The sequence below is a fragment of the Larus michahellis genome, chromosome 2 (assembly GCF_964199755.1).
Source record: "Larus michahellis chromosome 2, bLarMic1.1, whole genome shotgun sequence".
NCBI lineage: Eukaryota > Metazoa > Chordata > Aves > Charadriiformes > Laridae > Larus > Larus michahellis.
The window spans coordinates 123940146-123952824 of record NC_133897.1 but is presented as its reverse complement, the minus strand read 5'-3'; the positions used below and the strand labels follow the sequence as shown (position 1 = coordinate 123952824).

Sequence of the window (12679 nt, the reverse complement as noted above, 5' to 3'; positions counted from 1 at the left end):
AGTATATCTACAAATATTTATATTGACTGTAAGATGACAAGCTTCCCAGCATCCCCTGGTCCTGGCGCCCTCAATATCCTTAAATGAGGGGACATTCAGCTATTCAGTCTAAAGGCCTTTGATAGTACAGCACTTACTGTGAAATGCGTTGTTTGGGTTAGCTGAATGTCTCTGTCACTTATTTCCCAGAGAGGATTTGAAAGTTATATATGTTTAGCAACTACTGTATGCTAAAGACAAATGGATTTCCACATGGTCTCATAATCTGCTGGGAAACTGTCTCTCTCTAACGCTTGAAAAATTGCAGAACAAAAAAGAAACAAAGGAAACAGATAAGAAAGCCTTTGTGTTTTGGAAAAGAGATGGATTGGGGGTGGGGGTGTATGTTGAATGTTCGGGGGGTTTCTGCCAAGAGCTTGCTTCTCCGTTCCTTCATCCTTTATGAAGTTTTTCCCACCAGCTCTGTCAGTATAAAAAACTACTAAGTTAGAAAAAAAACAGCTCCTACCCACTTTGCATAGATGTAGCTGTTTATACAAGGGCATTAACTTTAAAAAAAAAAAAAAACAAACCAAAAATTAGGTTGTGCATAAGACCTTGGGATAAGCAGGTAAAGGATCGTGTGAGTGGATCCACGCACCAGAGTTACTCTAACAGCAGCTTAAAAACTACATCCTCAGCAGACCACATGCAGAACTGTAGATAAAAACATAAAGGTCATAGTTCTTGACTTCGTTTTCACAGTGCAAGTCCAAAAACAAAATTTACAAATTGTATCTAGCAGCCTGCTTTAGCCATGTCAGTATTAAGGGGAGTACAGGCAGCTAAACATGCAGAGCTATTGACAGTGCCACTACTTCCACCCAAACCTGAAGGCATCTGAACTCACTTGGTATCTCTATTCAGAACCATGCATTTCCCCACATGAGTAGTAGTATGTGTGGAAATGTCTTAGTCCAACAAGCAGCTGCCTGGCACGCACCTGCTCTCAGCCTTTATGGGCATATTGACAGCTCTGTGAGTCCATCACAATGCACTGCACCATGGCCACTGAGGAGTGGCATCCAACAGACACGACCTGTAGGAGACTACATTTCGTTGAAATGTGGGAGATCCGAAATGGGTTCTCACCTCAGCCATGGGTGATCTGAACCCTAACCGCCAAGATCTCCAAGACACGGGGGATGGTGCAGCACTCAGGCTCTCAGGGGGCCTGAAGCAAACACCCCCCCCACTGAGGATGCTCAGCTGAATGGTCAGGAAAGGAGGACCCCCACCAGCAACGCCTACCCGGCTCTACAGAGAACACACATGAATGTGTATAAACACGCACAGAGAGAAAGATCCAAAGACAGATTAGCTATCTTGATGTCTAATGGGTTAACCCCGATGGACATACTACTTATTATTACTGTATTCAGAATGGGAATGATTCAGCCATCCTTGTATTTTCCAAATTATTATCTGAGCCTGTAGGAATCTTTTCCGGGGGAAGGGAAAAAAAAAAAAGGAAGAAAAAAAAGTGTTAAGCTTGTGTTAAATCCATCTGCCCTGGCATTATAACCAACCAGAGGCAAAAAAAGTAATTTCTCAAAATGACACCAGTACAAGCTATTTAAATTCAAAGCAGCAAAGAAGTGTTTCAAACAAACTTCCATAGGAATAAAGTGAGAGAAGCAAGTAAATACCTCGTGATCTTGCTTATAACCAAACAAACGGGGAAACGCATGTTCTTTGGATAGATCATTGCAGAGCAATTTCCAAGGGAAATTCACAAAATACTAAGCTGGCTCTTGCAGTTTGAATGCAATGACATGATGAGTTTCTTGCAAATGTATGCCAAAAAACCTAATCCAAACTGGAAAGAGGAGAGGAAAGCTCCTATGAGACAGTTTTTATAAAAGCTTCATTCAGGGCCTCCACCCTCATGGACTGTACCAGCCACCTTCGCTTTTCCGCTCTGCCTGGTCCAAGAAAGCACCGACTAGTATATTAAAAATGCTGGCTTTAAAATGTTTGGGAATGGACAGTGACAGCAATATATGTTTTAATAATCAGACACAGATTATCAGATGACCTTTTAGTCAAACTGAGGTATGGAGATTTAGGTCTAACAGATTACAAAATGAGTAAACTAAAGTAATATGGATGGGGAAAAAAATATGAAAAGATTTCAAATTGCTCAGTCCCTCTGAGAATCAGGGATTTTTCTAGTGGAAAAGTGTAGTCAGGTTATTAAAACATAACGTTGATTATCTGGAGATACAGGTTATACCCTGTTCCCAGTCTAGTAAATAGAAGTTTTTGACACTTATAACTAGGATTTCAAGCAAAGGCACTTCTTACAGCTGTACAATCAACTTCCTTAGGAAAGGCATTTAACCCCTCAAACTTCAGCATTCCCATTTCTAAACCAAAGCTAGATCATTTCTTACGCCACAAGCACATTAGGAACCATAATTAATTTTTCATAAAAAACTGTAAGCTACAACTTTCTACATATAATCATCATTTTAAAAAAATACTTCTTTAACTAACGCCCCTGCACTCTAAGTACCTTTCACGTGCACCACAGGTTTTTTTCCTCAGTTATGGCTTTATAGCAAGGACCCACCACTACAAGCGGAGAATACGCTTGTACTTAGATCCCAGTTAAAAATAAGATCACGAACACTGGTATGACTTATCTGCTCTTCCAGAAAATGAGTGGTCATCTATCTACACGGTCAAGATACACAACCGAATTTCTGGGAAGGGATTTTCTGTGTCTGACTTGCTTTCTTTCTCTCCTTCCTTATCCCCAACACCAAGACTCAGCTTCTTCAGGCTCCTTCCATCTGCTGCAGCTTTCATCTCCCATTCACCTGCTGTCACAACTCTGTGTATTGAATGGCAGCAGCTAATAAAACTATGCTCATGGCTTTATAGCCTTTCATAAAACTACTCCATTCTGTGCCCTTTTTTTGCCTCATTTCTGCTGTGGCTCTGTGTACACCCAGTGTATTGAAGAACAAACCTCCCTTGTGACTGTGTGAAATAGCACTTAGTGGCTTCACAAAACTGGTATTATTTTTAAAGGGGTATTTCATTTCTCAAACATGCTGAAATTCATTGAAGTGTTTTGTGCCATCTGTTTCCTCTTTGTAAATAAATAACTCTTTCCATTATGACAACCACTATGACAAGCTACTAATATTTATGAGGCTGTAGCAACACTCACAGGAAGGGAAGAAGTAATGTATATGTGAACAGCAAAGAGAATCCCTTGCAGCTTTAGGTGAACTCGGAAGCAGTCCCCAGCTCCAGAATGAAGATGATATCCTCATGAGTAACTCGGGAACACCGAGGTGTAATTCTTACATAAACGGATGTCTGTATTCCCATATCCACCAAAGACCCCCAGGGGATTTCAGCCCACTTCGAGTCAAACCCACCCTTTCTTGAATGAGTTCAAACAGTGGTTCAGTGACATCTCCATGAGATCGGCCGCTCTGCCGACACAGCTGGCTTTCCGGTGAGGTTGGCTGGCTTTAAGTGGAAACTGTCAGTATCTGCCAAATGGTGGCCAGACACTGGAGCAGACTTAACCAATTAGTGGAATACCCCATCTAATGGCTGGATGCGATTTCCCTGGGTGTGTGTGTGGGTGTGTGTGCACGCTCCACCTGCGTGCTACCACATCTGAAGGCTGCGGTGGTACCCGCACAGGCAGCCTGTCCTGCCAGGTGAGCCAAATGCCAGGCAGTCTCCTCCTGGCTGGGCCAGCAGAAGCCGTTTCAAGTTTGCCGCAGCTGAAAAGTCGCTGTGTGCATGTTTTACGTAAGGGCCTGTAGGAGCCGGAGTGGCTCGCTCGCTGCCCACCAGTGAGCTGTGAAACACAGGTGATTAGTTCCATATGCTGTTTCAGCGCCTTTCCTGCTGTGGAAAGTGTGCAGAAGTCACTTCTTTTGGTTTCATGGGACTCCCCAGAAATGGAAAACACAGCAAAAGTCAGGGTGGATTTGTTATCCCTCCCTCAACATCAGGCAGACTGCAGCGGCAACAGAGACAGCTGTGGAAAGACTTCTCCATGTGCTGCGGGATCTGTGTTACACTCACTGTGGACCTTACAGCTGATTCACAATGGACCTTACAGCAAGAAGCAGAACCTGATGTTAAGTTCCTATCCATTGTCACAGCATGCCCAATGCTTGCAGCATGTTTGCCAAGCCCAGGACAGTCCCATTCACACTCTAACAGGGACCTTGCTTTGGACAGGTAAGAGAAGTGCCTTGTAGCAGAAGGCACAGGAACAGGATAACTGCTTCAACACTCACTAGATATGATCCACCTGTTCATGCCTCCAAACTTTCTCCGTCAGGTTTTGACCAACTGCACCAGATCAGTCTTTCAAACTTCTTCTAAGTTTGTTTCTCATTAAAAAATCTCACTACAGGAAAGCCATTTTTCTCACCACTTCTGAATTATAATAAAAGCATATCACATAGCTGCATCTGATAACTGACCGTATAACAATCACTTGTAAACTCAAAATGTTTTCTTCCTAGCACACTGTGATCACAATCAACATGTAATCTTGGTAGAACTTGCCGTTTACATTTTGCATATTCAGGGATGGGAGAGAATCCGGGGGAAAAAATGGGGCTGAGCCTGCAGTTTTCAGCCATATCAGAAAATATAGTTTCTTAGAGCCTGAAAACGTTCCAGTGTAAAACATTTTGGGCTCATGGAAAGGTAATTGTGCAAATATACAGGCCCTGTGTAAACATTAATGTATTTACAGGCTTCTCAAAGGATTTCAATCAGGCAGCTTGTTGGCTCGTCTTCGCTCTCCTTGTCGTTATTTTTCTGTACTCGTGCTTCTATTGTATACGCTTGGTTATGAGGACTGCAGTCAACTACCAACACAGTTCCAAGTGCAGTGGGTCAGCAGTGAGCTTTTACTCGCCTCCAGCCCTTTCTCGGGAAGGAGGGTGCTGGTGGCCCAATCGCTGGCAGCCCTCCTCTCGGCCAGCTCCACACTTGCTCCCCTCATCCACTGCTCCGGGTAAGCCTGCAGCTCCTAACCTTGAGGGCACAGCACCAGCTCCAGCTCTCATCCTGGACATTTTAGGAAAGGGAACGGCTAAGGGTGGGAAAGGTTTATTTTAGGTTGGAGGAAGGGTTATATCTGCTGGTATTTATTGTAGCATGGGAAGTTTAATTTGCTTTATTTGTTCAGATTCCGCTCTAAAAATAAACAGTAATGCAACCAGAATCTTGGGCATCTTTTTATATCGTTTTACCAATCTAAAGAAATAAAGTCATTTTGATTCATGTAGTACCTTTAGGTAGTAGCTTCATTAAACAGTCAAAATTAGAGCAGGTCGAAAATCATCTTCTAGAGTTCACAAGAAATTTTGCCTTTACATAAGGCCTTTCGTTTAAGAACTTGACAATACTCGCAAAGACAACAGACGCTGAAAGCCACATAAGGTACATAGGCACTATTTTCTTTCTGTAACTGAGAAGATTGAAAAATAAATTGGTTTGGCCAAAGCAACATAAAGAAATGGGGCAGACCCAAAACCAGAACAGCCATTCCCCCCCAGTCTCCTGCGTCCCTCCATATAGCCGACCTCTTCCTATCTCACATGAAGACTTATATTAATATGATTATGCTGTTTGCATTGACTTTTTCCCTAAGAGACATTATTCTGATTTTGACACTGAAATCACTTCATACTGAATTTTGAAATTTTGGGTGAAATTTAACATTAAAAAATTCTAAGAAAACTGTGTCTCTGAAGATTAAGGCTGAAGAGGCCCGTTAGGTCATTTCTGTAGATCACTCAATGTCACTGAGTCATGTTTTTCCCCAAAATCCTTTAAGGGGAGATAATCAGATCTCCTGAAAACTGCACAGCTAAGTTCATCACCACCTGTGACAGAGCAAAAAATGCATCAACAAGGTAAGTATTGAGGTTAATGTACCGCAGTAACTCTGCCCAGCTGGAAGTTCACCGTGTTTCATGTTTGGATTAAGACAACCTTCTTCACACAGATTCACGTGCACCAAGTCTTTCCCTCTTTTTTTTTTTTTTTTTAGGAGCAGTCTTGGATAATTTGGAGCCAAGCACGGTATGAAGGCCTGAGCACAGTGAAGCAAGTGAGGATCAGCCTCTTCCCAGGTTAAAAGGATTGCGAAGGGAGACACGCTGGACTTCCCAACAGAGATCTGCGGGAGCTGGTGCAGGGGCAGGAGGGAGCAATAAGTCCTTTCAGCCATCCCACATGGGCACCACCAATCCCGCGTTAAAAACAAGGCAAGGCCATGCTGCTGTTCTTCCACGCGCATAAAACGACATCTGGCTCTGCCATAGCATTTTTGTCAGGGGGTCAACACCGTTTATGGCTCCGTACAGTTGCTGCTCAGGTAATGGGATCACACTAAACTCAAAACCCAGCACAGGAGAATAGGCAAAAAAATGGGACTAAAAACAGTTCTTTGCCATGTTTTCTTAGCCTGACATAGAGGCAACTTAAAGCCCAAATGTAATTTTAATAAATCTCACCCACATCTCAACACCTTTCCTCCACGTTTTCTGTAGCACCCCAGGTTCTCCCCAGACAAAGCGTGGCCTTGTTACAGCAGCTCCCTTTTTCCTTTGTGCAGCCAGAAAAGGATCCAACTTCCACCGCAAACACTCTACAAAAGACGGGCTGGATGCCCTCTGATGTGAAAACATTGCCAAGTCCACCCCCTAATGATGCCTCTCAGGATGAAAGTGCTGAGCAGCCATGAAACACGCCGGCTTCTTGCTCAAAGAAGTGAGACGGGATGCACCACGCGTGTCTTGGTAAGATGTCTTTGAATGAACACCTGTGTCAGCAAGACGGGTAAGGAATCTTTCAGTGTAGTAGCTGCTAGTCTAGGCCCAAACCAAAAACACCTTCCTCCCTCCGCAAAGTCTGGTGATTTTCAAAATCCAAAGCCTCATCTAAAAAGTTTGCTAATTACCACAAATTTTATAACAGGCCAAACCAGGACCTTGGATCCCAAATAACCCCCAAACTCAGGTTGTCTCAAATTCTGGATCCAATGTCAGCGGTGTGGGCTAAGGCAAAACGAGAAGGGAGAAACAAAAAAAATCAACCTTGCTCCATGGATCTTTAATATAGGGCCACCTCTGATACACTTTAAGAAAATATAATGAGACCACTATAATATATATTCCAGCCAAAATTCTTCCCTCCCCAAAACAGCTTTATATGGTATGCAATACAGAAACACCCAAGAGACGCTATACGAACTTTGACAAGGCTAATATTAAGCTAGAACAAAACAGAACTACTGGCACCAGCTCCACTCAGCTCTTAAGTAAACTTGTCCCATTAAAAAGTAGCCTCTAAGATATTTTCTCTCTGAAGTGTATAGTAGCTTATAAAAAGCAGGAAGGGTTGCCAAGTCGTAGATGTGTTCAAGTACTCCTTACCCTCATTAAAGAACATTCCCTGGCAGCCAGCAGCTTGGAGTGTTCCAGTGAACCAGATTTTATAAGGGGGGTGTTTACAGTGGTGTGCAATGTAGCTGGAAATCACGGTGCACCGTAGCAGCCCTGTACTAGATACAGCTGTGTTTGGAGCATTATCAACCAAAGCACAGAATACAACAGGCAGGGTGATCAATGAGGTTCCAAAAAAATAATGAGTATTAAGAAAACTCAAATCTCAAGCCTCTCTGCTCCACAGGAATAAAAGCATCCAGAGATGCCAGTGCCTAAATACAAATTAGGTAGTGAAATACACTGAGGATCTAGGTCTCGCTTCCACCAGTTTCACATAGAGCAGTATTTACAGAGATGTCTTCATAGTGAGCATGTCCGTAACTTAGCTTCTTAATGTACTCACTGATTTCCACAGCAGTTAGGATTTAAATTCTTTTCTGGATCTGGGCTTTAACACCACCCCACACCCTCCTTGTTCATGTAAAGGCTATTTTCTCTTTTCAGTTCAGTGTCTAACATATCTTCCCCCTAGGGACGCTATCCAGCCCTGGAAGGGGAATTGACAAATGGTCAAACACAGGTCTTTTCATCCTTAGCACTGATAAAGAACTGGGAAAGAGAAGACATGCACTGTCTCTCTAACACTACGAGTGCCGAGGACCTAAAAACATGCGTTCTCTTCAGTTTCTCCTTTTTCCTCCCTGCTACCAACCAGCCGCTGTTTTCCAAAGGCTTTTCCATTTCATTTGAAGGATTCCAATTTGTGTGGCTTAAGCAAGCTGTTAGTTATCCAAGTCTTTCACTCTGCGTACACAAATACAATTTATCACCTATTTATAAACACATGCTAGCTACCAGTTCCTACACAGCCGACCTCTGTCCCTGTTACGATTTGGGGAATCCAGAAATGCATAGTTTATACATTTGCGATCTTACAGAGTAATTAATATGGAACAAAGAGGTTGTAGAACCTGCCACACATGTAACTGTGCCGCCTACACTTTTCCAGAGCAGCAATAATGCGGTTGCAAACCCTCAACCCATCTGACACAACCAGAGGAATAGGATAGCCTGCGCAAAATGACATCTGGGTATAGGCATCTGAAGATAAAAAATACTCCCAAAGTGTAGCAAATAAGTGGAACTTAAAAGCAGCAGAGCCTCACATACTCTGGGTGGTCGCTCTGAGATAAAAGAAAGACTAGAGAAGCAGATAGGCAGGCTCCCACAGCATCGGCCAGTCAGAGAGAAAACAAATGAGAAATCTTGGTCTGCAGGGAAAATACATGTAAAGAAAAGCCATGGCCAGGCACCTTTTTGTAGAATTTTGACTCAAGTTTCAAGGATGCTCAGAGGTGATGAGGAAGCAAAGATAAGGAAATATGTACAGAGACTATTTTTTTTAACTGTCTTGCGTTAAACTGTGTATTTCTCATGCTAGGTAAAGTAATAGGATCTTGGGTTTAGAATTCTTATAAAGACTCCATGTTGGGCTTTGTAATTTGTTTCAATTATGACGTTTTTGACTTTAAGAGGCAAATTATAAATCCAGAGTTCCCTTGAGTCAATATTCAGGGTTTGGAATGCCTAAGCTATAAGACAGATCTAGGGATCAGTCCAAGCCCTGGAGGTCTAAAGTGGCTGAATGGTGAAGGTTCATTTCTTTGAGGAGATAACAAGGTAACAGAGCATCCCAGAAGTATGCTGCAGAGACCAAGAAATGGTCCGGTGCCATAGAATCACAGAACCATGAGAACGGTCTGGGTTGGAAGGAACCTTTGGAAATCACCTAGTTCTAACAGCCCAGCTGTGGGCAGGGACATCTTCCACTAGAACAGGTTGCTCAAAGCCCCATCCAGCATGACCTTAAATGCTTCCAGGGATGGGGCATCCACAACTTCTCATGGCAACCCGTTCCAGTGTTTCACCATCTTCATCGTAAAAAATTCATTCCTTATGTCCAATCTAAACCTACCTTCTTTTGTCCTGTGTCCTATCACTATAGGCTCTGGTAAAAACTCTCTTTCCTATAAACTCCCTTTAAGTATTGAAAAGCTGCAATTAGGTCGCCCCAGAGCCTTCTCTTCTGCAGGCTGAACAACGCCAACTCTCTCAGCCTTTCTTCACAGGAGAGGTGCTCCAGCCCTCTGATCATTTTCGTGGCCCTCCTCTGGACCTGCTCTAAAAGGTCCGTGTTTTTCTTGTACTGGGGACCCCAGAGCTGGATGTAGTACTCTAAGTGAGGTCTCATGAGAGCACAGTAGAGGGGGAGAATCACCTTCCTCGACCTGCTGGTTGTGCTTCTTTTGATGTAGCCCAGGATACGATTGGCTTTCTGGACTGCCATTACGCATTGCCACGTCATATATAATTTTTCATCTACCGATATCTCCAAGTACTTCTCCACAGGGCTGCTCTCAATCCATTCATTACACTGTCTGTACTGATATTGGTGATTGTCCCGACCCAGGCGCAACTGGGTTAAACTTCATGAGGTTCACAATGGCCCACTCCTCAAGCTGGTCAAGGTCCCTCTGGATGGCATCCTTTCCTTCAACTGCACTACTCAGCTTGGTGTCATCCGCAAACTTGCTGAGGGTGCAATCCCACTGTCTACATCATTAATAAAGACATTGAGCAGTACCAGTCCCAACATGGACCCCTGAGAGACACCACTTGTTATTGATCTCCATTGGGACACTGAGACATTGACTGCAACTCTTTGGATGTGGGCATCCAGCTAATTCCTTATCTGTCGAATAGTCCATCCATCAAACCCATATCTTTCTCCAATTTAGCAACAATAATGTTGCGCATGACTGTATCAAAGGACTTACAGAAGTCCAAGTAGACGACGTCCATAGCTCTTCCCTTGTCCACTGATGCAGTCATTCTACAGTAGAAGGCCACTAGATTACTCAGGCATGATTTACCCTATGTGAAGTCAGATTGGCTGTCTTTAATCACCTCTCTGTCTTCCATATACCTTAACGTAGCTTCCAGGAGGATCTGTTTTATGACCTTACCAGGCAGAGAGGTGAGGCTGACTGGTTGGTAGTTCCCAGGGTCCTCCTTTTTACCCTTTTAAAAAATGGGTGTGATGTTTCCCTTTTTTTCCAGTCACTGGGGACTTCACCTGACTGCCAAGGACTTCTCGAATACGATGGAGAGCAGCTTAGCAACTCCATCTGCCAGTTCAGATGTGTATCAGCCTATTCAGACTGTGTCTAAGAGGATTTAGACTAAAACTTGGCAGTCTGTAAAGTGTCTAGCTATAAAATCTTTACCAAGTTGTGATACTATGTATTTTGCTTTAGAGTATCAGTATATTCTGTGACCAAGTTATCCAGAAACTTTCTTTAATGATCCTGGAGAGGAAAGGGAAAGGAGTGGGAGGGAAATGAAATTTTATATATATGAAAATATATATGTATTTGTCCTTCAAATGAATAGGACCTCACTCTGAACCAGGAAAGTAGCTATAATTTTTACCATGGACTTGTCGTCTAACTGGAATACCATGGGAAATTTTATGACTTCTTCCTCTCTGTTTTATCTGCCATGGTACATATAGAAGTCATCCATAATGTCACAGATTGTTTTTATTTCCTCCTACCACATTGCTGGCTCTTTTTCCTCTCATGTCAAATGCAGTTAGATTATACCCAGCATTCAATGTGCCTGCTAAAAACTTTCAGATATGGCTACATTTGGAAGAAAGTTATAAAGTGTGGACAGAACAAGTCACCAATATTTTATTCTTCTACAGGGTCATTTGAAACTAAAAGATTGTCCAGTAGGCCTTAATACTGGGAGAAATGTCAAGTAATGTCCTGCAAATAGCTTTGGTTGTGGATATATACCACACAAATATGCCTTGAGAAAAACAAAAAGTCTTTCTATAGTAAATAAATAAATTATTTTTCACTTGTATTTCTTCACCACATTATCTAATTAATTCTTCAGGAATATCTTAAAGAATCAGCATTTTTTCTAATTTTATAGAAGACAATAGTACAGAGTTCTCACTACCTACAGATAAATGTAGACCTAGCACATACATTTAGGAGAGAAAACGGTTCTTATTACTGGTTATAAATCCCCACAAACAGCCTTAAGGTTTTGATACTGGCTCATGCACTGGAAGATACACAGGACAGGTTGGATTAATGTGAGTGAAAAAATATACTTTTTTACAGCTATTAATTTAATATACAGTCAGTGGAGGCACTTCCAGAAGACAATTCATCCTACCTGCCTTAAATTGCTACCCTGGGATGGCAGGAATTGTTGCCTGAAAACGTCATTTTATGGTACCAAACACGCAGGAATCCTAGACTACTAATCTAGAAGTTGGTTAAGGCAAACTCCACCATAAGGGATCCTGCACACCCTGTTGTTGTTCCTTTGCTCTACGGCATTGGCTCACAAGAAACAGTCACAACTGTCTGTGAAAACCTCTACTAGATTCTCCATTGGACCAATTGGACCACTAATAAACAGCATCTCACTAGGCACTATAGAGCACTTACTGCTCTCAGGACTCTGGTGACAGTGGTAATTCAGATCCTACCAGAAACTCAAAGAGAAAGGCAGTCTCTTTTGTTGTATTTGTACGGCACGTTGCACTGCGGGGATGTCATTCAGGATCAGGGTCTCCTTTTTGTCCTCTGTCCCTACAAGATCCAGGTCTCAGAGAACCCACACAGTCTCTGTGCAGAACTTAACACAGAAAACTTACAGATCAGCAGTGTAAGAGACCTCACCATTTTCTCCTGTGATGAACAAAAGGTTCCACGTCCAAGTAGGGAATGAGTTTCAGCTTCAGGAGGGAACTGTACAGGGATGTGTTGAACAAGTCACCAACCATCTTGGCCACCATGACAGCCAGCATTATCAGCAGCAAGGACTGGACATCATTTGTGATCTCCACCTAAGGAGAAAAGAGAACAAGGGGCTTTCCATTTTTTCATACACCTGGAGAAAATGGCGATGGTCCAGGCAATGGACTACCTACTTCTTTCACAAGGGAACAGGAAGCGATTGAGTCTGCTAAAAGTGGAAGGGCGCTCCCCCTCCTTTCCCAGGGATGGGTAATCAATCAGCACTTCCACCAGAGAGTCTTGGCTGGTGCGGTGACAGCTCCCCCTCCCGTTCCTATCAGCTTGAAGCACTGCACTTAACATTAAAAC

General features: G+C 42.9%; 1 protein-coding gene across 1 annotated transcript in view; it reads right to left on the bottom strand.

The window, feature by feature from the left end:
- The window catches only part of LOC141739534 (chloride channel protein C-like), a 139680-nt gene that overhangs the window by 81756 nt on the left and 45245 nt on the right, over positions 1 to 12679 (bottom strand). The window contains exon 12 of the mRNA XM_074577000.1: positions 12254 to 12420. Coding sequence (XP_074433101.1) covers positions 12254 to 12420 — 167 coding nt within the window. The remainder of the gene's footprint in view (positions 1 to 12253; positions 12421 to 12679) is intronic.